Source organism: Nicotiana tabacum, chromosome 8 (genome assembly GCF_000715075.1).
Source record: "Nicotiana tabacum cultivar K326 chromosome 8, ASM71507v2, whole genome shotgun sequence".
NCBI lineage: Eukaryota > Viridiplantae > Streptophyta > Magnoliopsida > Solanales > Solanaceae > Nicotiana > Nicotiana tabacum.
The window spans coordinates 159,049,021-159,075,973 of record NC_134087.1 but is presented as its reverse complement, the minus strand read 5'-3'; the positions used below and the strand labels follow the sequence as shown (position 1 = coordinate 159,075,973).

General features: G+C 35.5%; 3 protein-coding genes across 3 annotated transcripts; 1 reads left to right on the top strand and 2 right to left on the bottom strand.

The window, feature by feature from the left end:
• Nucleotides 1–6,651: 6,651 nt before the first annotated feature.
• LOC107774549 (nudix hydrolase 10-like) lies at nt 6,652–8,564 on the top strand. The gene is made up of 6 exons (XM_016594103.2): nt 6,652–6,669; nt 6,737–6,814; nt 6,896–6,946; nt 7,066–7,100; nt 7,984–8,092; nt 8,346–8,564. The coding sequence occupies exons 1-6, from the start codon at nt 6,652–6,654 to the stop codon at nt 8,550–8,552; spliced, it is 498 nt and encodes a 165-aa protein (XP_016449589.1). The 3' UTR covers nt 8,553–8,564.
• A 10,409-nt stretch (nt 8,565–18,973) lies between these two features.
• Nucleotides 18,974–20,081, bottom strand: LOC107829257 (fasciclin-like arabinogalactan protein 1). The gene has a single exon (XM_016656731.2). It carries the CDS (start codon nt 19,981–19,983, stop codon nt 19,159–19,161), a length of 825 nt encoding a protein of 274 aa, XP_016512217.1. The 5' UTR covers nt 19,984–20,081; the 3' UTR covers nt 18,974–19,158.
• Nucleotides 20,082–23,683: 3,602 nt separating this feature from the next.
• LOC107829256 (protein TIC 20-v, chloroplastic-like) lies at nt 23,684–24,505 on the bottom strand. The gene has a single exon (XM_016656729.2). The coding sequence runs from the start codon at nt 24,408–24,410 to the stop codon at nt 23,805–23,807; it is 606 nt and encodes a 201-aa protein (XP_016512215.2). The 5' UTR covers nt 24,411–24,505; the 3' UTR covers nt 23,684–23,804.
• Nucleotides 24,506–26,953: the final 2,448 nt, after the last annotated feature.

The window sequence follows — 26,953 nt, the reverse complement described above, 5'->3', positions numbered from 1 at the left end:
ATGAAAATGCGAAAATCCTATTATCAATCTCTCAATCACAAGTAGGATAGACACCCCTCAATCAGGAACCTTCCACTTGACCCCATCCAAGATAAACTCACAACACGCAACAAACTCCCACATGCCTACAGAAAACATCCGTCTTTAGTCGTGGTCGAAATCATCGAGAACTCTTCGAAACCTAGTAGTGCAAACCCAAGCCGTCATAACTGAATCTCTCTAACTCAATTAAGTCACGCAGATCGCCCAAACCATTTCCACAAAACACATGTAAATCTTGCCACACCGAAAGAACCGATCACTTCTATTACTATGCTGATTAAAATCACTACTAAGTTGACCTATTTCTTCGAGTTCCTCTCGACTTGCCTTCAAGTTAACCTTTCTCCTTGCCAGTACACTACGATCCTTAACACATAGCTCAACCCAAGAGATCCTAGCATGAAACCACATCATCTTAAGACCCACAAGTCACCGTATTCCCTCTTAGACACCCAATAGTACCGCGACTGAGATACCTACTCTGAAAAGACCTTTTGTGAAATTGAAGTTGTTTCTTTAATCTCTCAAATGCAAAAAATGTAGAATCAATAATGATATAGAAATACTGCAAGTCTCAACACCATCCAATGTAAATCTCATATCTTAGCTGTTTACAAATCCAGAAAATCCTCAAATACCACGTATGAATCGTGAACTCATTAGGACCTTTTCGAGAGTCGCTCACTCTGCTCTAATCTCCAATGCACCACTAATACGAGCCGAACAACATGTGCTCCATTATCATACAAACACCTATAGAAGTATCCCCACATTCTGGCAACCGAGTGAATCCCTACTCTATTGTAACGACCCGATCGGTCGTTCCAAGAGTTTTAGTCTCGTTGCCCCCATTTATGCTTCATTTTATGTGGTTAAGCTCTTTGATGTTGTGTTGGGTTGGTTGGCTCGGGTTCAGAATGATTATAGAGAGAAATGAGACACTTAGTCCCTTAAGTTGATTATAAAGTTGAAAAAGTCAACAGGAAGTTGACTTGTGAGTAAATAATCTCAGAACTTGGTTTTTATGATTCGTATAGCTTCGTGAGGTGATTTGGGACTTAGGAGCATGATCGGAATGTATTTTGGAGGTCGGGGGTAGATTTAGGCTTGAATTGGCGAAATTGGAATTTTGGCATTTTTCGGTTGATAGTGGAAATTTTGATATAGGAGTCTGAATGAAAATATGAAAATTAGAGTAGGTACGCTGTGTCATTTGGGATGTGTGTGCAAAATATCAGGTCATTTGGACGAGGTTTGATAGACTTTTTGATCGAAAGCGGAATTTGAAAGTTTTGGAATTCTCAGGCTTGAATATGAGGATGATTTAATGTTTTGATGTTGTTTTGAGTGTTCCGAAGGTTGGAACAATGTTATGGGATATGTTGGCATGTTTGGTTGAGGTCCTGAGGGCCTAGGGTAAGTTTCGGGTGGTTAACGGATCAAATTCTTATTTTGGGTAGTTGCAGATTTTCTGGTTTCTGTTGCAAAAGAATTTGTTCTTCGCGTTCGCGAAGATAATCCCGCATTCGCGAAGAAGAGCTGGGCCTAGAGAAGAAAATGTTCTTCGCATTTGCAAGCCTAGGGTCGCATTCATGTAGGTTTGGATTCCAGTGAATCGCGAACGCGTGAGAGGAGTCGCGTTCGCGTAGGGTAATTGGAGCAGCTGGGACCCCAGGACTTTTGTGCTTCGCGTTCGCGTAGGTAAGCTCGCGTTCGCGAAAGCATGGACAGTTGAAGCTTCGCGTTCACATGGAGGATGTCGCATTCGCGAAGGAGTAATAATTTGTCAGTGGAATTTTGTGCTTCGCGAACGCGAGGAAGCTACCGCGTTCGCGAAGAAGGAAATAACACCTGGGCAGAATGTTTAAATAGTCATCTTCGCGATTTTTAGGCCAATTCTTACCATTGTTGGCTGGATTTGAAGCTTTTTGAGAGGGATTGAAGAGATATTCGAAGGGAAACACTTGGAGATAAGATTTTTGAACTCAATACTCGATTCTATGGTGATTTATAACTATTTAGACATAAAATTAGTGGGATTTAAAGCCTAAATTGGGGAATTAGGGCTTGAAAATGGAGAGTGTAAATTGGGGATTTGAGTGACCATTTGAGATCCGATTTTGATGTTCTTGGTATGTACGGACTCGTGGGAGGATAAGGATTCTATTGATGTAATTTTTATCGAATTTTGAGACGTGGTCCTGGGGGTCGGGTTTGACCAATTTCGGGATTTTTGATGTAATTTGATTATTTTCGCGTGGGCTTTGTTCCCTTAGCATATATTGATGTTATGGTTCTGATTTTGGATAGATTCGGGACAATTGGAGGCCGAGTCGTGAGACAAGGGCATTGTAGAGTAGATTTTCGTCCGGTATGAGGTAAGTAATGATTGTAAATGTTGTCTTGAAGGTATGAAACCTCGTATTTCACATTGTTGTACTACTTTGAGGTGACACACATGCTAGATGACGAGCATGGGGTCGTGAACCGTTGGGGATTGTGACTTAGTCTGTCCCGTACGACTATTAATTCGCGTATTTGATTGAAAACTGTTTGATACTATTGTGTTTTGGAAAGTATTATTATATTTTGAGCTGAATGCCATATTTGGGCCTCGTGCCAACTGTTTGGACCCTTAGGGGCTTTTTACTACTATTTCTCACTATTTTGACTTAATATTTGTACTCAGTCATGTTGTGTTTTACTGATTTTATAACTCAGCGTTATTTACCCAGTTTTGATATTATAAATGATATTTTGGGCTGAACGCCCTGTTTTACTGATATTCCAAGTGGCTTGTGAGGTTGATGGCTGAGAGAGAGACCGAGTGCCTGATTGTGAGGTTGATGAGAGAAAGAGGCCGAGGGCCTGATTGTGAGGTTGTTGACTGAGAGAGACCGAGGGCCTGGTTGTGAGGATTATATATTTATGGATCGGGATGCACGTCGCATATATATAAGAATCGGGCTACGCGCCGCAGCGATATATGGATCGGGCTGCACGCCGCAACGATATGTTGGATCAGGCTACACGCCGCAGCGATATAGCGCTTGGGCTGTAGGAGCTCTTCTGGAGTCTGCACACCCCGAGTGAGTGCAGTCGACTATATATCTATGGATCGGGTTGCACGCCGCAGTGGTTATTATATGGTACCTATTGAGCGTTGATTGATGAGAGTTGAGTCTCGAGTGATTGAGAGACTTGCCCGAGGGGATGTATACATATATGAGTGATGTTTTGCCCGAGGGGCCTGTTTTTATGAAACTGCTGTTTTCACTCCTCTTTATACTCAGCCTCTGTTGAAAATGTTGAACAAATACTTTTAACCAACTTTCATTTAAATTGGAGTTTTACAAGAGGTTCGGAATTTAATCGCCGATTTGGCTTCGTTATTTGCACTAAGATTTTTATGTTATGAGATGTTTACGATTCTTGTTTGCCTGAGGGGCTGTATACGAACTATGTTTTGCCCGAGGGGCCGATTATGATCACTTTTATTATAAATCTTATTAAACCTCTATTGAAACTGTTGGAAAGTATCTTCAGATGATTTTTACCAAAAGCTGGATTTTAAATGAGACGATTGACTCATATTCTGATTTGAAAGCTTGTTGTGCTTACTGAGTTTATCCTGATGTGGATTTATCATTTCCTACTGTTCAGTCTTTATTTACTTTTATTACTTACTGAGTTGGCGTACTCACATTACTCCTGCACCTTGTGTGCAGATTCAGGAAATCCTGAGCTTTCAGCAGCTTTTGTGTATTTTCGGAGTTAACAAGGTAGTTGTACGGCATTCGCAACCCTGCCATTCTCCTTCCTACCTTAGTACTTTATATTTCAGACTTAATTTGTATTAAGCAGGCAGTATTGAGTTGTACTTAGTGACTCATGACTAGTGACACCAGATTCGGGCTGTGTGATGTATTTACGTACTTGTTTCTGCGTATTTCTTTTGATATTTTAAACATGAAAGGTTTGAGACTTAATATGTCACAAAGATTGAATTGTTCAAAGATCTTCATATTGTTCGTGTTGTTTTGGTTGGCCTAGTATTGTGATAGGTACCATCACGACCGGGGTGTTTGGGATCGTGACATCTATGCACACTACGCCCATCACAAATAACCAACCCGAATCGCTCCAAGATTTCCATATGCCCATAAAGTATAGTACCTCAGGCATTTGGCATTTTTTATGTGTGCATAATTATTACTCCTCGAAAAAAAATTATTACTCCCTCTTTTATAAAAGAATGATATTATTTTTTTATTAGTTCGTTTAGTAAATAATTACATATTTTTAAAATAAAAATTAATTTAATTTGTACTTTTTTACCGTTAACAACATGTTTTTATATTCACACAAATGTTTGTGTCATGTTTAACACCATTAGTTTTTAAAAAATTTATAGTAACATAAATATTATGAAATATTTAAGATTAAAAGTATAAAAAAATATTTATTTTTTTCTTAAATTTTATACTTAGTCAAACTATAAGCCATATAAATTGTAAAGAAAGGGAGTAGTATTAGTTACGTAAAGGTGCTCATAATTAGGAACCATACTTTAAAATAAGTGGGACACTATTGTCTATGTCTTTCCTCTTCATCAAGACCTTTAATATATGGATTTAATCTAACTGTGTGAATACTGTCGCATAACTAACACTAGTATGTTAAAAAATTTCATACAATTACTATTAAGTACTCCATTAGAGAGTCTTGCAGTTTAAACTTAAACTTAATAAGAACGTCTTCCCACAGTCAAATTAAAGCAATTTTGAGCTTAGAGTCAATCATCTTCTTCTTTGAATTATTACTTTGACAAATATTACCAGTTGGGATATTCTAATGGTCCGCGGATCTGTTATTTGGACTTAGTAATCATAATATTTTTTGACTGATTTCTTAACCTTCTAACGACTAATGACCCTTGACTAGAAAACCACAGTACCACACCTAAATCAACTCAATGAAACTGTAAAACGAGTCTTAATCTACTTCCCATTTGATGCTCATTGCTCAGAATATTTTTACGTACATATGTTTTCAAGACTAAATACTTATGTCAATTTTGTCCTTTTTTCTTTTGAAATTAACTCAGTTTTTAAGTATGTTCTATAAATTCCATTCTTTAATGTGGTTTTAAATGGTTATTTATATTTAGAACTAAAAATTCATGGTATTTATGTTCCATCTCATGATAGAGCCTTGGATAACACCGTTTCCAATTAATCAATTGGGAAATATGCTACTTAATAAAATGACTACGGAGGTCAAATTTCAACGGATGTCCAGTGTTTAATTTTGGTCCGGGTTTAAGAAATTTATACAAATATAGAACTAGTGTGTAGTGATTGGCCTTATCCTTCCTCCTCCTCCTTTCGAATCGAATGTGATTAACTCAAACTTTAATCTATCTCAAGTGAGAATTTGCTGTGTATATCATCGATGTTGGTTTTATCTATATTTTGTTGCTGCATATTCATCCCTTTGATTTTTTAGACTTTCGAGTGCCTTTTTTTCCCCTCATGATTTTTTGCTCCAAATCTGGTGTTGATTTCTGATTCGTCATGCCTAGATAAGATCAGCTGTTCAATGTACGTAGTTTGACTAACATTAGGTGTTGAATAGAAAAGAATTTAATTAGAGATATTAACAGTTGAACAACACGGATAAATTTTAATAATTCAACAAAATTAACAAGATATGCAAAATGAAAATAGCAGTATCAAGTTTTGCTAATACATTAGAACTTGTGAATAATTTGTATTAAAGTTATGTCCACTCGTCATCGCTTTCGAAATAGGCAAGTTTTGTCCATCCAATGGAACTTGCTGCTGATAATTCATACCAAAGTTATGGCTCGCTCGGTATAACTTGCGAACAAGACAGGTTTTACTAAGTTGGCAAGACTTTGTATACCAAAATTATGCCCCGAGGCTTTTTTGTTTTGCACCAATTCCTTAAACGGGGACAAATTTAAATTGCGACGCGGAACGATTTTATTTGGGCAGATCACCCCCTAAATGACATTCCAATCTGTTTGCAAACTTTTTTGTGTGCGTTATTTGTTTGGTTCTATTTTAGAATTTCAAAAAAATAAAGATTAAAATGAAGGCCTTTTGACCTTTCACCACGTAAAACCCAGACGATGACCTAATCAAACTAACAGTTGGTGGTCCTAATTGGCCCGTCTATACGCATACGGCGCCAGACTTAGGACAAGTTTCTCCGTGGAGCCTATATAATGTTAACTACATGCAGGCATTGACGCATGCAGCACTTTTATCGAAGTTTACTTCACTATATATAACTTGCTTGGGAGATTACTTTTAATATAACAGTCGCTTAATTAATTAGTAGAACCGAATTCAGATAATTATATATATCTTATGGAGAAAATAATGCTACATCTTTTTCTAGTCTCAGCATAAATAAACAAATTCTCTAGATAATCAAATATTAGTTAGCATGTACTGGTTATGGTCTTAATTAAACATACTATAAGGAAATGTCATTAAACATAAACAGGAAAGTTAAAGTTAAAGAGTTTTGGTTTATTAAAATATGTGTCCATAGCTAGCTCGTCGTGGACAGCTATATATGCTTGAGAGCTTCTTGGTACGTGGTAACTATTTAGATCGTCACCATCTTCCAATATAATTATCTAAAATATTGATGCTTTCAGTTGCTTGTTGTCCAAGAAAATATCGGTAGATTAAAGGGAAGTGGTATATGGAAGATCCCAACTGGTGCTGTTGACGAGGTATGCTCATATACTAAAGGAACATGTTACATATACCTTTACACCGTATATATGTTGAGCTACCTTTTCCTTAATTTACAGGGTGAGAGTATATTTGAAGGTGCAATAAGGGAGGTAAAAGAAGAAACTGGAGTAAGTTTACAGAACACTGAATTCTACGTAACTTCATATACTAACATAAATTTTCTGCTGATACGTTACTGCTATTAATTTTTTCTCTGACATGCATTTAACTTGTTTCTTTATTGCAGATTGATACTGAATTTCTGGAAGTGCTTGCATTTAGGTAGGAAACTTGTGCCATTTTCTTTTATGTTTGAGGAATAATTATATATAGTTGGTTATGCACCACCAGAGAGAGTACTCTTGCGAGAAGGAGAAAATGTATCGTGGCTAAGACCTAACTTTTCATATTTTAGGAAAAGAAAGTTAAAAAGAATATTATAGAGTCCTCATAATCAACTATTGAAGTTTTACTATCAAAAGGTCAAAATAATAACATTCAATTGGTCATGGTTCCAATTGCTTTTTGTACTCCTAGTGTTATCATTTACTACTCCAACCATCCCAAAAAAATGATACTTTTCGCATTTTCATAGTCAAAAGAGTTGTTCTTTGACCACGGTTTTTTATACTTTTAAAATATTTTAAATTATTAATTATGGTGACTTATACTACTTTTACGTAGTTTCCAAATATATAAATTTTATTTGCAAAACTTAAAGATTCTATATTCAAATTCATAATCAAAGTTAAAAATTTGACTCTAGTATCATCTTTTGGGATGGCCTGAGTAATAGATAGGATAGGCTTTTACCCTCTTTGTTTAAAAAAAAAATGACGCTTTTGTCACTTCTATCGCTTCCTTTTGAAAAACGCCATGCAATAACGGAAATAAGTGACTGACCCTCGCTTCTCGCTATTAGCAAGATAGCAAGCGTTATTTATAACACTGGCTTTGACACACCCTTTAAGCAAAATATTATAATATGAAGAGTTACTTGACTTATCATTTTAATATGCCAGTAATTCTTAAAAATCAGTGATCAATTTCTTTTTATATTCTAGAACAGTTGATGCTACGAATTCTTCACATTTCAAATCCTAGAAATGTTGCCAATGTATATAATATATGGATTTGTTGAGTCATGTAATTTTCTCATGGGCAGGCAAATACACAAGTCATTCTTTGACAAGTCAGAGTTGTTCTTCATTTGCATGATGCGCCCTTTATCTTTTGACATCCAAAAGCAAGACTTAGAAATTGAGGCAGCCCAGGTATGTCTATTTTATTTCTTAATTTGAGCTCATAAGTGTAATAATATTTAGAAAATTAGGTCATAACAAGTAAAATTTTAATGATAGTCATTATTTGGTAACATCGTAAAAAGAGTAAATAACCTGTTATTACAAAACAAACTACATTGATCTTTACATTGTTACTTTACATTTATAGTATATATGACTTAAACTTTTATTTATATATATAGATATATTACAGTATTCTCAAGTTCTATAATAATTCTTGCAGTGGATGCCATTTGGAGAGTATGCCGCTCAGCCTTCTATTCAGAAAGATGGTTTATTCAAGTACATCAAAGATTTATGCTTAGCAAAGGCAGAAGGAGATTATCAAGGATTCACTCCTTTGCCAATAACATCTTCAGTTTTTGATGATCATAAGAGTTTCCTCTATTTCAGTAAGGATGGTCTGGACCAAGAAAATTCTGCAATCTAATTAATTTGTCACTGGGGGGCTAGCAATAATTATTGCTACATGAATTCTTCTGTAGTTCTATTCACCTAGTTTGCTAATTATTTTTTGTGGTAATTGTTTCAATTGCCTCTTCTATGAAATAAAGTGTAGTTAAATCTATTTTGTAAGCATCTTTATTCTCTAGAATATCCAATAAAACGTACTATAAAGAATGTATTCTTTCAATTTACTTGCTTTATCTTTTAGCCACCTTCATTTCGTATAGGAGTCTCACCGAATTTACGCTTGCAAGAGCACTTGTTCTAGTGTACTTACTACTAGAAAATGCTTGATTTTCGACAGATATTTTCGAACTCCATAGACCTTCTGTAAAAATTTGCCGGCACTCGGTGCTTATACTAATTCAATAAATATATGATATATATCTTTACATACACTTCTTTCGCTAAATCATATTTAAATAGTACATAATTTCGTCCTAATTCATGACTTAACCATGATAATTTGTACTCTATCCGTTTCAATTTAGATGAGGTATCTTGACTTGGCACGGATTTTAAGAAAAAGAAAAAACACTTTTAAAAGTGTGATGTTAAAAGCTTAAAAAATTTGAGGGGCCATGACATTTGTACAGGTGGTTATAAAAGCTTTTTATTAAGGATAAAATGAAGAGTTTAAAGTTGAATTATTTCCAAATTTAGAAATGTGTCATTTATTTAGGAACAGACTAAAAGGGAAAGTACCTAATCTAATTTGAACAGAGGGAGTGTGATTTAATATAACCACTGGATACGAATAAATTTTTTACGAGACATTCAATCTCAATTAAAGGGGCTGACATGAATGCTTGATTGTGACTCAATCTTATTATGCGTAGTGAATAATCCCACATGGTGCACGATAGAGATATATAAATTCCTGTATACGCTAGATTATTATCAACGATTTGGAATATAACTAATTAGCTTTAAGGAAAAACCTTTAACGTGCATCGTTTGCCACTTTTCAGAAGGCAAGATACAAAGTGAGCAAGTTATATAAATTTTGTCTTGTTTGTTCAAAAGTCGTCACCAACATAAATATCTAACATATTTTAAAGAAATTTAAAATGTTTAAGGAATTTTGAAGAGCTAAAAGAACTCTAGATTAGAGTTTTATTAGAATGAAAAAGTTAGGGTATTCTAGAAACTACCATTCTATAAGTGGCGCCTACATTACTTTCCAGGAAGATATAATCTTAGGTTGTTCAAGAGAATCTTAGCTACGGAAGTGACTAGCTGCTGGGCAGACCCAAGTTAGTTCAAACGGAATCAACTGTATCCGTTTCGTCAAACGTGTTCACTAATATTTTATATGGATATTATTTTTCTAAGGAACAAATAATGGATAAATACTTTTTTTTAAAAATATTTTAAATTAAAATTCTCATTTTACTATAAATAAGAAGCTTTTATAGTAACACAAATATTACTATATATGTAAGATTATAAGTGATGAAAGTTTTATAACCAAACAAATATTATAGTATATTTAAGTCCACAAATTTTTTTAAAAAAATTATTTTCTAAACTTCATACCGAATTAAATTTTTTTCACATAAATTAGAATGAAAGAAGTATATAAAAAGTTTTGTTTCAAGCTGGTGGAAAATATAAATTAAGTTAGATATTTATCGTATCATCTATCTATATCTATACTCTATATTAAAAGCACGAACCTCTTAGCAAAATATCGTTCGCATATTTTACCCTTTAAAAATAGGTTTCACAAGCACAAAATGATCATTTAATTTAAGCTTTTTGCCTAATATGTAGGACTTTGAAATCAACTAAAATTTTACTTATTAAATTTTTTCTTATTTGACTATATAGGATTTTAAAATTAAAATAATTAAAATTTTACCTTATATAAACTCCTTTTGTACTCAATTAACGCCCCTTTATCATTTTCTTTAATCACTAAATACATATTGAGAACTATATAAAATTTGATTACTGCGTTCTTCCTTATTTAAAATATTTAAAATAATTTAAAAAGATATAGAAAAAGCAACCAAATTCCATGGAATTTTGTAGCATGAAATACTTAGGCAAACTGTAAATATAAAGCCTTTTGCTTTCTGGAAGAAAGTCTTAATACTTAAGATTTAAAATCTTAAAAAATTACCTTCTATACTAATAATTTAATTAAATAAAAGTAATATTATAATTTTAGTATTATAATTTAAAGTCATCCAAATGATAAAAGACAACATAAATTACTCGTGAATAAGTAAAATAATATTCAATAAATTAGATTCAAGTACCAGTTACTAAGATATTATCAACGAATAACTTTTGAATAGTTAACGGTAAATATTTTAACACAAAAAATTCTTAAAATGTGTATGCAAGCAAAACCAAATATTTTAATCACTCTTGTAATTTTTATACAAAACAAACACTGTACTTGAAATAATAATAGACTTTTATACCTTTTGAGAATAATATTGCATTATGAAACACTTCATGTATAATAATAATAATAATAATAATAATAATAATAATAATAATAATAATAATAATAATAATAATAATATTCGTAACTATTTTATTTTGATAAGATAAAATATTAGTACAAGAAGTATGTACTACCCTTAAATTCGTAATACTATAAATAAACCTAACAATATGGAGTCTCATTTTGTTTTTTCGTATTTGTTTTATTTGAGTTCCAGTAGGATTAAGATGAAAATCATATTTATTATTTATTAGATACTTGAGCAAATAGAATTCATTTTTAAAGCGAAGATAACATATTATTGCATGATATTTGAGTATAAATCAATATATTATTCTATTATATTTGAGCTACTAATAAAGTAAATACACAAATATATTGAAGTTATGGTATCATATTAGAATACTGTAGTGTGACATAGCTTTTTGATCACGCCCAACTATGCCTTATAAAAAGGACAATGCGGTCGTTGCAAATATAATCCGGTTTACAAGTCCAGAGTCGAATCCCACAGAGAACTAAGGCTTAGCTACAGCTGTTCACTATCACCAAGAAGACAAGCTTGAACAGTTCCTAACTTATAAATATTTAGATTCTTGTGTTTAAATAATTGATTAACAAATTAAAATAATAAATTTAACAACTAAAGATACTAAGAGTTAGAGACAAGATTAAGGAGGTCTAGAGTTATGATTTCCCCAATTGTCGGAATCCTTCCCGCTATGTCTTCTATAATTTCGCCTAAGTATTCTCTACCAATCATGAGCACTCTTATTACCGTAAATCTCTCCCGAGTAATCACGACAATTTACTAGACGCACTCTCCCGAGTTACGCTAGCTGGCTTTTGATACAGCTCACTTCAGATCGCACCCAAGGCTTCGTTATCCCTAATCCCGTCTTTAAACCCTCGGTTATTGATCCCTCATATACTCTGGGAGTGGTGTTGTTCAACAATTACCTAAATATGCACTCTCTCCCGAGTTATGCATACTAAATAGGCACAACTAATTGAGAGCTCTTCAATTAACTACAATAAGAACGTAGTTGAACAAACAGAGAAAAACTATGGCTCAATTATATAAAAACATAACAAGAATTTATCCTACAAAAGGTTCTATCAAAACTCTAGATAACAAATTAGCTATTCATAATAGTATGTAAAACTACGATACTAAAAGTCATAACCAACAATGAAAAATAGGAAGAGGAAGGAAAAACTTGTAGAAGAATTCCCAAGCCTTGCTTCTATTGTGTCTTTGCCTCCTTAGGTCAAATCTATGTCAAAATGTCTAATCCAATTCTTGGCCGGCTTCCTTGGTTTAATATAGGGTTTAGGGCTTAAAATCCCGTGTTTTGCACTTTAGTCCCTGAAAGTTTCGCCTCCTGTTGCGGTTCTACCGCGGTCGCGGTCAAACCGCGATCAAACATGGCCTCTGCTGCTTCAATTGTCTGCGAGCAGCCCTCACCGCGGTTCTGCCGCGGTCGCGGTAAAACCGCGGTATTTCATCCTGTTCCGTTTGGAATTTGGAAAAACGTAAAACATGGAAGTTGTAGCCCTTTGAGTTAGCTTTCCAACCATATATTATGGAGCCCTGAGTAAAAAGTTATGTCTATTTGACTAGACAGTGCGCAATATGCCTCTTCGAGTTTTCGTTTTGTTGTTTTATCATCCGTTGATCCCCGAACGCGATCCCGGCTTAATTACTTGAGCTCTTACTCAGACTTCAAAGCTCAAAACCACTTAAATTTATTCCATAACATCTATATAGCTCGGAATCACACCTACAAGGCATAAAATACACAATTAGTGCAAAATACTAGTGATTAAAGCGCAAACTCAACTAAAGTGCAATAAATTAGAGTGTAATAATCGATTAAAATATGTAATTATTGCCTATCATCAACACCCCACACTTAAATCATTGCTCGTCCTCGAGCAATCAACCTACACCTTTTTTTTATAGACACAACCTTTTTAAACAATTCTCCTAACCCATCGCACCAAGAGTATTTAAAATAGACTAAGCACAAAAGTGTAACATCTTCACCTCAAGATTTGACTCCCAAGTACCACGCATTATTCACAACTCACCCACTTACTCTAACATAGAGGTCACTAACATTACCTTTCCTTCATGAATCAAGTGCCCTCACACAACAAAAGTGAGTAGTTCCACACAATAAAATTTAAGAACACTTAGGAACTCAAGATAGAAAGAATTCACTTACTCTCAGAAATAACATTCATATGCCACAAAAGATGCACCATAAGCTTGCCCGTAGTGTACTACTCCACTAATCAAGCTCATTCAATCTTGGATCAATTAGGACTTTATTTGGTTGTAATGTAGGCTGAGGTACGGGTAAGATACATTTAGATATAAGAGTGACTACACCTCCCCAAGCACTTTAATACATACACTTTAATATTTAAAACCCCACTTATGCCAAACCAAAACTCCACCTTCATATCAATGTATATTAACTCCATACTTCTTTAAGCACAATTACATCAAAAGTCACCGCCACAAGAAATATTCTTCACAACAATACAACTCTTTTTTTTCTTTTCTTTCTTTTTCAATTCAAGTGGCTCTTACTTTTTTTTTAGAAATACTGCACCTTTCTCCTTATTTCATTAGTTCCACTCAAAAGCCAAACCAACCACCCCACACTTTAACATTTATAAAGTTCATAACAATTCAAGTGCTCATGAGAGGTGAAAAGATTCAAAAGATGGTTAATTCAAACAAATGGGTAAGGCTTGTAATGTGGTTGCCAAAGAAACAGGATTACAGGCTCAAAGGGGTTAACTACGATACATAACAATTAGGCGGGTAAAATATAGATATCTGGCTCAACAAAGAAATGCCTATATCACTTCCAAGACTGAACAAAACTACTATTTCGCTTTGCAAACACACGGGGCAAGTTCTAGGCATCAAATGCAATGCACAGAATACAACAACCCTCACGCACACATGGCACATGACTCACTCAAGATTGGATCATCAAGACACTCTAGTCAAAGCAGTTAAGCAAAGTTAAGATCATACAATTTAAGGTACTTCTACAAGAGTCAAAAATTGAGCCTAAGCGTCACAACCAAAGTACTCACTATTCTCAAGGCATAACAAAGTCAAGAGATATTGCTTCACTTCAAAACACAACATAATGGCTCCTACTCCCAAAAAAAAAACTAACTACACCCGGTTCAAATAAAACCCTTGGAAAAGAATCGTGGTTTAAAAAAAACCAAGGGGTAATTATTACACTACCTAACAAAAGAAAATCTTTTTGTACTTTTTCTTTAGACTTAAATCCCTCAAGAAAATTGTCTAATAGATCCATCGTCGGGAAAAGTCCAATCTTTTCTATTTAAAAAAAAATTGTTCAATTAAACTAATACAACTAAAATAGCATAGAAAGTCACCTAGACAATCTTCTCACCCCACACTTAAAATTGTGCATTGTCCCCAATGCACACCATAACTAATAAAAAGGGTAAAAGAGACTCCCTAGTAGGCCAAAGGCCGAAACATTAACAGCTCATGGGATACTCAGACTTCTCCCAAGTTTGGTCCTTTGTGCGGGTACCTCACACTTAGTTTCAACCATTTGGTTTGTTGTTGCATCCGTCCAATACCTTTACTTTCCATGCTCCTAGAAAATAAAAAATTGACACTACAAAAATAATACAATTAAAAAATAAAAATAAATAAAAGAAAGCAATAAAGTTAGGTTGCCTCCCAACAAGCGCTTGATTTAACGTCGCGGCACGACGCAGATCACTTTTTGCCTCCACCTCGAGTTTATGAATTGAACCCCAAGTTTTGATTCAAGCTTATGATTATGGTCATGGGGAGGTGGAACGAATCTGACTGGCCCAATAAAATAATGTAGTATTCTGCACTTCTTGGCCTTTAGATGAGGTGTGTAATCCCGACTTTCTGGAAAGAAGAATTCCAGAATGTAAGCACTTTGTTCCTCATTCCTTGACTCCTCAAGTGGCTCGGACGACTCTATTTTCATATCATCATCTAAACACAATGTGGAAAAATGCTTGGAGTGAGGACCAATGCGCTCAACTACATGAACATTGGGACAGTCTACATTCTCAACACTAATGACAATAGAGTCAACTAAATATGTATCCTCAATATCCTTGGTTGACTCTAGTATCTCCTCTACGACATCGGCATCCTCAAAATCTAGATGGTTAGAGTGTTGGGGTTCTACTTTGGATCCCTCCATTGGCACCTCAATTTCCGTCTTTAATGCAAATTGCTCCCGGCTACTATCCATAATATTGACATATTGAGCATTAAAAAGCTTCAACTAGTTGACTCACTTGAGCCTCTAAGTTGCGAATAGTTTCATCTTGCCTTTCTACCTGCAGCTGTATTTTACTTTGTTGTTCTATAATGCACTTTAACATATCTTCGATCTTCTTTAGGTCAGCTTCCCTAGGTTCTTTGTTCCTGTTATCCTCACAAGAAAACGTAGAATCATCATAATAAGGGGTTGGGGGAAGATAAGAAATATAAGCACAACCATGAAAGTTACCATCTTGACCACCACACATATCACACACATTCCACACATAAGATTGAGTTGGTGCACATAATTCGCTCTCGCGAATATTTTGATAATTTTGCCAAGGGTAGTTTTCATCACAATATTCGTAAGGAGGATTAAAAGTAGAATTACCAACATCAAAAAATTCATAATTCAATGATGCCATGTTTTTTTTTAAATCAACAAGTAAAACAAAAAAAAATATCAAATACAAAAAAAATAAAAATAAAAGTTCAAACTTGAAACCTAGCAATATGTACACCTACAGCTACACCGCTAGTTCCCCGGCAACGGCACCAAAATTTGATCACGCCCAACTATGCCTTATAAAAAGGACAATGCGGTCGTTGCAAATATAATCCGGTTTACAAGTCCAGAGTCGAATCCCACAGAGAACTAAGGCTTAGCTACAGCTGTTCACTATCACCAAGAAGACAAGCTTGAACAGTTCCTAACTTATAAATATTTAGATTCTTGTGTTTAAATAATTGATTAACAAATTAAAATAATAAATTTAACAACTAAAGATACTAAGAGTTAGAGACAAGATTAATGAGGTCTAGAGTTATGATTTTCTCAATTGTCGGAATCCTTCCCGCTATGTCTTCTATAAATTCGCCTAAGTATTCTCTACCAATCATGAGCACTCTTATTACCGTAAATCTCTCCCGAGTAATCACGACAATTTACTAGACGCACTCTCCCGAGTTACGCTAGCTGGCTTTTGATACAGCTCACTTCAGATCGCACCCAAGGCTTCGTTATCCCTAATCCCGCCTTTAAACCCTCGGTTATTGATCCCTCATATACTCTGGGAGTGGTGTTGTTCAACAATTACCTAAATATGCACTCTCTCCCGAGTTATGCATACTAAATAGGCACAGCTAATTGAGAGCTCTTCAATTAACTACAATAAGAACGTAGTTGAACAAACAGAGAAAAACTATGGCTCAATTATATAAAAACATAACAAGAATTTATCCTACAAAAGGTTCTATCAAAACTCTAGATAACAAATTAGCTATTCATAATAGTATGTAAAACTACGATACTAAAAGTCATAACCAACAATGAAAAATAGGAAGAGGAAGGAAAAACTTGTAGAAGAATTCCCAAGCCTTGCTCCTATTGTGTCTTTGCCTCCTTAGGTCAAATCTATGTCAAAAATATGTCTAATCCAATTCTTGGCCGGCTTCCTTGGTTTAATATAGGGTTTAGGGCTTAAAGTCCCGTGTTTTGCACTTTAGTCCCTGAAATTTCCTCCTCCTGCCGCGGTTCTACCGCGGTCGCGGTCAAACCGCGGTCAAACATGGCCTCTGCTGCTTCAATTGTCTGTGAGCAGCTCTCACCGCGGTTCTGCCACGGTCGCGGTAAAACCGCGGTATTTCATCCTGTTCCGTTTGGAATTTGGAAAAACGTAAAACATGAAAGTTGTAGCCCTTTGAGTTAGCTTTCCAACCATATATTATGGAGCCCTGAGTAAAAAGTTATGTCTATTTGACTAGACAGTGCGCAATATGCCTCTTCGAGTTTTCGTTTTGTTGTTTTATCATCCGTTGATCCCCGAACGCGATCCCGGCTTAATTACTTGAGCTCTTACTCAGACTTCAAAGCTCAAAACCACTTAAATTTATTCCATAACATCTATATAGCTCGGAATCACACCTACAAGGCATAAAACACACAATTAGTGCAAAATACTAGTGATTAAAGCGCAAACTCAACTAAAGTGCAATAAATTAGAGTGTAATAATCGACTAAAATACGTAATTATTGCCTATCATCACTTTTGCCTTTATTATGTTGTCAAATCAGTTCATTGTTTGGCTTGCAATACGACAAAGATTAGCTGCAGCTAATCGATTAAAAAGATGGAAGATACATGTTCCTAAGGAATGTGTATTATATAACACCGGTTCAGTGGAAACCTTAGCTCACTTCTTCTTTGCCTGTACATTCTCTGCTACTATCTGGAATGTGCTACTGAATGGATGGGAGAGCACATGCAATTAGGAACATGGACGGAGGAAGTTAAGTGGATAATTAGGAAAGTGAACAATAATAGAGTGCGAACAGAAGTGTTGGGTTGGCTCTTTGCTGCAACAATATATCACATTTGGGTGGAACGCAATGCTCGAAAATCCGAAGCAACAACACACCAAGCATATCATTAGGGAGATTGTACTCCAGCTACACATTAGAGGACAACAACAAAGTAGATGGAGAAAGATACTAAATATTTTAGATAGCTTTCTTTGCTGGCCATAGCAGATAAATATAGAGTTTAATTCTGTCTATGTGATAGGTAGAATAAGAAATAGAGGCCTTGTTCTTATAGTCTAAAAAGAACAAGCGGTTGTAAATATATACTTGATTAAATAAAATTTTAATGTTTGACCAAAAAATAAAGTTGTCAAATAGGATCAATATCCATCATTTTCAAGAGATTGTATTTTTTGTAAAATTTTATTTTATAACTCAAACACATAATTTAATAATATTTATGTGATTTTAAATACTTGTAAAGCTCTTAAATTTATTTATTTATCTTTTTTAAAACCCGTTTTTGGAGTCTCATATAGCTTCAGTAATTTCATAATTCAGTACCCCTTACTGAAGGGTAATTTTTTGAACCATTTCCTTAATTGTTTTCTGTTACCCGCTCCCTTATTTAATAGGGTAATAAAAGCATTCAAAAAGAAAACATCTTACAAAAAAGATTGCTTTAAATAGCAAAATAAGTGATTTTTTTTGATGTTTTCACACAGATTAAGAAATCCGCCTTTTAGCATTAATTAATAATATAATTGACCATATTAACCTTTACTATCTCACATAAACACTCCTAACACATATTCCAACACTATTTACTCCAAGGACAATATAGAAAAAAAATAATTTTCTTGAAATCTGGAAAAATCACTTATTTTGGACCACAAGAAAAAAGCCAAAAAATCACTTATCGGAGAGAATAAGTATTCTCCATAGGTTGTGGGTTCTGATGACCAAAGGAAATATAGTGGGGAGCTGCTGTGAAAGAGTAAAAAAGGGGGGAAAAGAAAATCTTGAGTTGATATCCACATATCTTTATCCAACTTACAAACATAAATTTAAATTAAAAATTAAAGTATCAAGTGTAATTGATTGCACTTCTTTCAATTTCCAGCGACTCGTGAGTCGTGACCAAGAATATTTCTAGATTCATCGATAGTTGTTCAACTGTTAGCTGAATTTAACGGAAAACTTTATTATCTATAGTGGAAGAAACTGAGGACCAATAAAGTTGTGATTCACAAGCAAGAGTGTTTCCATGTGAATATAAAATCACATCTCACTCTGAAGTAGAAAAACAAAGAAAATCAAAGAAATAATACAGTGAATTTTTTTTAGAAAGGCACTCACAAACCTAGTAAAAGCAATCCTACCACTACAAATACAAGTTACAATTCAGAGACCCATATTGGCCAATCTTATTTCAAATCTAAGACTTAAGAGCAAATTAATTAAAAAAACACTGAAAAAGAAAAGGTCAATCTAACAAAATAAAATTACAGCAACAAATGGCCAAACCAAATACACAAAACAGGGACGACCAGTGCACCAGCATTATATCTAAACGCGCCGTTCTTATCTGCCTTCGAATCCGCGACATCGCCGGTGGGACCATCCGCCGGGGAATCCGCCGGAGAAGCAGGCGCCGGCGGGGATTTATGTTTCTTTCCCGCCGGCTTGGGGGACTCAGCTATCGGAGCTGGTGCTGGAGCAGGAGTCGGAGCACCCTTGAACAATTCTTTAGGTTCCAAAACCTTATCAATCGAAAAAATCGCCAACGGCTCTTTATCAAGTACAGTTCCTGTAATTTTCGCCGTGTCGATTTTGGTCCTCAATGTAACATCTTGGCCGTCATTTTGGACAACAAAATCGTAATTATTAGCACCGTCAGTAGCTAACGTGTTCATTAAACCGTTACTTGTTCTCAAACTCGACAACGATTGATAAACTGGAACACCATGATATTCAAGAACGGACTGTTTCCCGACAGCAGTTAGGTTCTTGAACTTAGGAGCAAAGTCTTTCATTGCATCGTCAGTTGGACAAAAAATGGTTAGACCACCTTGGACATTATCCTCGTATGTCTTTTCCGCAGGTGAAGCAAGTAAAATGTCGGCGAAGATTTTGCATCCGTGAGCTGACATTACAGAGGTGAAACTCACTTGGGGTACTGCTGCCACTGGAGCTGGAGATTCAGATTTAGCAGCAGAAGGTTTGATTTTACTGATCTGAGTGTTTTGGGTCTCACATGAACAATACGGGAAAAGGACGGCTAGAAAAATAACTACAGTGGCTATAGTGGATGCCATCTGAAGCTGCATTTTCCTGCCAAAGGGAAAATGAGAGAGGAGCTTTGGGTAGTGTGTGGAGATGGAGTGTGAGTGGTCAGTGAAGTGATGTTTACTGAAGTTAAAAGTGTGTACTTGGATCTGAAGTGAGTACCTATTTTATTGACCAGGAATGGAACTTTATTTACAGATAATGCCACTGAGGGTGGGGTATTGCTGACTAAGCTGGCAGTTGTCCTCGTTCCGGTTTTTGAAGCTTTATAGTACTTGGTAAAGACTTGAGAGTGTAATTTTGTCCCTAATTTACACTCACCTTTAATTAAGCTAAAAAAGATAGAGTAATGATGGTACTAATAATAGGAGTGTGATTAACTTGTAAATTGAGGACAAAATCTTCATTATAATTGTAAACTTTGGGTATTTACTACTCCCTTCGTTTCAATTTATGTGAACTCATTTGACTGGGCACGAAGTTTAAGAAAAGAGAGAAGACTTTTGAACTTGTGGTGTAAAATGAGGCAAATATATTTTGTGTGGTTATAAATCATTCCATAAAGGTAAATTGTTTCCAAATAAGGAAAGAGGTTATTCTTTTTGCCACGGACCAAAAAGGAAATAGGTTCACGTAAATTGAAACGGAGGGAATACAAAGATGTTAGACGTCCGATCTATTTGGAAGCTTCAAAATTCACGCCTTGTTTTTACATTTAAAAATCTAATGACAGGTCATTGATAATTTAACATATTGTAGATGCATGATTTGCGTATATGTCATGGCTCGTGATCAAGCTTCAAGAGTAAATGATACCCCCCCCCCCTCCCATTTGATAATTTGGTACAGAATTTTTAAAAAGGCAGGTTTTAAAAATTTATGGCCTAAAACAATCCGTCTATTAAGAGTAAAATATTGAAAGTGAAAGTTAAATTATTTTTAAATCTTTTTTATTGTAAAAAAAATATATATCACGTAAATGAGACAAATTGAGCACTTTACCTTTTTTGGTCATGTGGAAGTTTCTAGACTTGCTGATTTCCACTCGGTCAGTCAGCTTAAGTAAAAGTGAAAGAAAGGGATACCCACGTTCTGTCTTAGTGGGCGTTTGGACGTAAGAATTGTAAAATTCCAAATTTTTTTTTTTTAAGTGAAAATGATATTGGAAATGTTTTGAACATGAATATAATTTTGAGTTATTTTTGAACTTTTGTGAGTGATATGAGTGAAAATTTTGAAAAATAGTTTTTTTGGAGTTTTTCAAATTTTTGAAAAATTTCAAAATTCATCTTCAAATGAAAATTAAAAATTTTATGGCCATTCATTGGATAATGGTAGAACTTGTTTTATTGGATACTCTTGTTGTACAATAGTAGTACTACTATCTTTTAGGCAAGAGAGAGCAAACCCACCCACCCAAGAAATAAGAGAATAAAAATAATGTAGTTGGCATGTCCCAGTAATATGGTGCCACGTGAATCAGCAGGGAAGACAGTGATGCATCAGCCACGAGTCCACCGACAGGTTATACACACCGGGCCACCCAACCAAGTGATGATTAAAGATCAGATTGTAACGCCCAATCCCACATTTGATCCCATCTTAAAATGTATATGACCTTTAGGTTTGAAGCTAATAATAATAATACATGTTAAATTTTGGAACATTAATTCGATCAGACACGAAACAGCAATTCGATCAGCATCGCAAGTGAAATAGTAATGGAACATTAATAAATTTGTGTTTCAAGTGTGATAAGTATTAGTAGTATTATTTTTCATCAGATTTGTGATAAGTATTCCTTTGGTGGAACATTCATGTTTCTAGTGAATACATCAGATTGTTGCGGAGAAGCTGACACACATAATTCTGGTTGTGCGCCAAGAGGACAAAAGCGCCTACTGCAGTTTATATCAGTTGACTGCACTAGACTTTGCATAGACACTAGAAATGTGGATTATTTCTTTACTTAAGAAGCTCATGCTCAGAGGAACATAACTGGCAACGATCACTACCTGGGAAATATTTCCTTCTTATCGCATTGATCACATCAAGAATGAAGCTCTGATATGAAGAAGATATACCAAAACCAAGCAAAAATCTTCCACCAAACGGATAACTCTGTCTTCTCCCCAGCTCCATATTCATATCAACAGAGCTCGCATAAAGAGTTAAAGTAAAAGGGAACACAAAGCAAGCATTCTATTAAAGCTAACAAACAGAATTGATATCAGATTCCCTCTCACTTTAAATGGAATAAAAGAAGGAAACTGCAGTAAGCCAGAACCGGGATAAAAGATGAACAGCTGGCATAAACATGAGAACAATCACCAAAGTAGTGCTAACAGCAGATGTACTATATGTTCTACCAATTATGTGAGGGAAGCAGAACTCTCCATGTTGAACCTATTCATGAGGTAAAACATATTTATGCAAACTTCATATGCTAGTCCACTAGAGCCGTATAATACCCGCATAACATAGAAAGGATAATGAGCAAGAAATGGGGCCTAAACGGTACAAGACTACGTCCTTAACAAACAAATCCATGATTTTCTGGTCCCTAAATGCCCCCAACATTATGTTCAGTATGCATAGCAGGTAATGCTCTATTGGAAGTCTATATTACCATTAGCCTTTAGGGTAAATAGTCAAACATATTGATTTCACCAGTTCATCATGATCTGTAGACAAAGCCATATTATTAATGCATATGTTGGAAGGTGAAATTTTTATCTTTGGCTTCCAGAGAAGATACTGTAGTATGTATTTCACCAAAGGAAGTTGAAGGTGAAGAGCCTAAAGCAACAAAGTGTAAGCCCCACACATCCTCGAATTAATGCAAATGAGATTGCAATGAGATTTACTCAAAAATATTGAGGTGTTGTATGTCCTATCTAGCATGACCTCACTTGGTTGCTTGGCTTTCTCTTGGTTCTCAAGTCAAAGGTGTAAGAACCTCATTCTCAATGTCATACAAACGACATACTTAATGTCAATGTAATACATAAGAACAGATTTCAGAAGAGTTAATCAACATTGCTGTCGTAAAACTGCAATAGCAAAGAATATTCACTAGCCAACTGCTCAACTATTCAATTAGAAGAAACAGTAAATGACGTCGTTATGAAATTGAAGATGGTGATATCAAGTCCATTTAAAAAGTTAGGAGCAAATCTTTTCCATTTGGGTTTGAGTATCAGCATATAAAAAGTTTTAACATCCCAAAACATTTTAGCATCTAGGCACCAACCAAAGGTGGATATGATCATCTAAGGTTTCCGAGATAAGCAAACGATCCAGATTAATAAAACCTGCAACCATTAAGAGAATTATTTTTTCCTTCCTAGATTTAGCAAATTGTTTTTTTCATTCAAGAATGAACTTTTAAAATTATGAAAAGAGAAATGGAAAAGGCAATAACAAGGAAGGCAAAGTAGCATTGTACATAAAGAAGGTGCATACTAGATGTGAATACCTATAGGTAAATCGCCTAGGTCTCTGTAGGGAGCTCAATCTCTAAGAAGAGGTTAAGGGCACTCTTGGAATTGTTTCAGGAATATCAACATTTTGATGTCAACCTTTTGCATACCTCCACATGCTTGCCCTTTTTCAAGACAAGAGTAGACGACCGTTTACTAATCATGATACAATTTCTCTCTAATGGCTAACGAGGACCATGAATTTCTACCTTAAGCATCAACACAACTATATGATGAAGTAATAGACAACTAAAGATGACAAAAGTAAAAGAGCATAAACATTTACTTCCAAACAAAATAGCTATAACTGTCAACAAAAGAAAAAATAAGTAAGTGTACAAAGAGGAACTCCCAAATAAGTAAAATTAAGGAGTTCATAGTCATAGAACTTGCCTATCAGCAGCTTCAGCAACAATAGGCAACCTAGGAAGCTGCCCCAACAAGCAACAAGAAGAACCATAAACTAAAGACACCAAAAGGAACAAAAATACAGTGCTATCAAAGCTCATCATCAAATCCAACCCCAACCCATCTTTTGGATTAAAACTCCTCTCCAAAAGATCAGGAAATATGAGAAGCACATCAAGAACAATAGCCTGCATGGTATTGAACCTCACATACCTACTGAAATTGTTATTTCTTACAACAACAAAGTAAAGGGTAAAGAAAATTAGCAACCCATTAAGTGGGAAGCTCTTGAAAACCCTTATAGCTGGGACTAAAGGTTGAATAAGGGTTTGGATTGGAGCAAACTGTGTGATGACATATTTCCCATACTGAATACCGTCAAAGAAAGGGTAGAAGTAAGTGATGGCGGAGATTAAACGATCTGGGCCATCTGCAGCATCGTTGTTCTTAGATTGAGCTCGAATTGTAGGCCTTTTTGGGCATATGAGTAGTGCTCTTTGACGAAATAGTGAGTGTTTGAGCTGGGTAGTAAAGAGAGAGGGTGTAATATTGGTGGATAAAAGATGGGTGATGGCCATCCTGTGAATTGAGAATTCTTGAGGATGGCCAACTGATATTTTGTTTTAGGGGAGATAGAAGAGAAAGGGGGAATGGGATTGGAGGATTTATTGGTAAAGTGATTTTTTTAAACAGTCAATTGAGAAAATCTTGATTGAATCGTGGGTCGGGTTATATCGATTCGGATCAAGATGCCCAAAGCCAATGGAACCACAAGTGCGGGCATTTTCATATATCTTCATTTTTTGGGGCCACCATTTAAGTTGTACTCGCACGGCAAAGAATTGTACAAAGTGTACCGCTTGGATATGAAATAATTCAATCAGTTCAGTGCAACTTTATAAATTAACTCTGAAGTTCTTTTATCTTTCAAATGCAACTTCAGAATTCGATCTGAAGTAGTTCAATCTCTTCAATGTAACTTCTATCTTTCAAATGCAACTTCAAAAATTCAAATCTTAAGTAGTTCAATCTATTGAATGCAACTTCAAATTCAAAATCTTAAGTTCTCAAACATAAACTTGTTCATTGAATTTCAACAATCCAATACACGATTTGTAACGACCTGACCTGTTGTTTTGAGCTCTAGCATGTCATTCAACGGTTTGAGACCTTGAGTAGCTCCATTTTATGCATTATGACTTGCACGCATTGTCGGTTTTGATTTTAGAGAAGTTCGGAGATGATTTGAAAGAATAATTCTCAATTCGGAAACTTTAAGTTGGAAGAGTTGACCAAGTTTTGACTTTCGAGTAAACGACCTCGAATTTGGGATTTGATGGTTTCTATAGGTTCGTAAGGTGATATCAAACTTACGCATGTCCGGGCTGAGTATCGGATGTGTCATGCCCCGAACCTGGGGAGGCGTAGCCAGTACCCAGTGCCATATTTGCCCCGAGTGTACCACTCTGTAACTGTGAACTCTGGAGGGGTAACCCTTAACTTAAGCCGATAAGCCCATATTCTGAATCATCTGAAAATATCGTCTCTCTCATCTAAGGGGTAAACATACCCAAAATTTCATATATATATATATATATATATAAACACTATGCGGGCTGATGAGGCCCTCATGAATATCTACTAATATACAAAATATACATGACTCATCTACAAGCCTCTAGAGATAACTGAACTGTACCATGGTCGGGACAGGACCTCGACCTACCCATCAAACCTGTATAAAAAATGGACTCCAAGGTCTAGACCTGATAACTCAGGGGAAGTGGAGCTTACCAACCAAGCTGATGTTGGCTCTGTCTACTGGAAAGGTCTATCAAACTGTCTATCAGGACCTGCAGGCATGAAATGCAGCGTCCCCAACAAAAGGAACGTCAGTACGAAATAATGTACTGAGTATGTAAGGCAACAGAATAACTAAAAGTTGAAACTGAACTGATAATATAATAACTACAAATACCTGGGAGTCAAATATAATTTGAAGATATGCTTATCTGGTGATACTGACTCATCTCTCTCAATATAGTAAGTAAAATAGTTGTCCAGCCCTATAAGGCTTGGTATGTATAACTGCTCTGACGTAGTAGGCTCGCTCATAGGCGCTCGGTATCTTGGCCATTCTGGTCTCGCTCATAGGCGTTTGGCCACAGTAGGATCGATATATAACATACCATTCAGAGGTTGCCCAATAAGGGCTTGCCCGCCGATTATAGCTTGATGATCATGAAAATACTGTAATACTACCTAATAGGGGCCTTCCCACCGATTATAGCTTGATGGTGGTAAAAATACTGTAATACTGTGTATATACATATAGACCCTCTGCTCTCTTGACTAGAAGAAGACAATACTTAACTGAATATAAAGTCCTGATAAGGGAGAATACTATAACTTATGAGACTAGGATAATGTACATAAGTTCAGGAATACGAAACCTATTTTCTTCAATTCATTTAGCTTCGAAGCCTTTGAAACCTATTGGTACTTGGTATTCATAATCTTAAGTATTTGTAACCTCCAAGTTAACATGATTAACTTACTTTATGTACTTTTACAGATGATCTCCTTTCATAGCTTACATCAATTGACTTGCGACATACTTTTACGTACGAAAACATGGGGTGTAACAAGAGGTTCCGGGAGCGATTCAATGCTTATTGTTGGAAGTTTACATTTTTGAAGGTTCTGAATTAGCTAAGTTTAACTTAGAGTGGACTTTGGTGTTATCAGACTACGAGCGGTGTTCTGGGACCTTGTATAGGTTCATTTTATTTATTAGAATGAGCGTGCGAAGTTTGATCATGATCTGAAATGTCTAAGTGTGATTCGTACACATTCGACGAAGTTTGAAGGTTTGAAAGTTATGAAAAGGATTTTGATTATCGATTCATGGTTTTGATGTTATTTGTGGCGTTACGAGCTTTTGGATAAGTTTGGATAATGTATGGGGACTTGTTGGTACGATTGGACGGGGTCCCGGAGGCCTCGAGTGTGTCTTGGATGGTTTCAGATCAATCCCTTTTGATTTGAAGTTGCTGGTTTCTGGTGTTAGTGGTGTACATCACGATCGCGTAGAAGGGATCGCGATCGCGGAGTGCTGAGT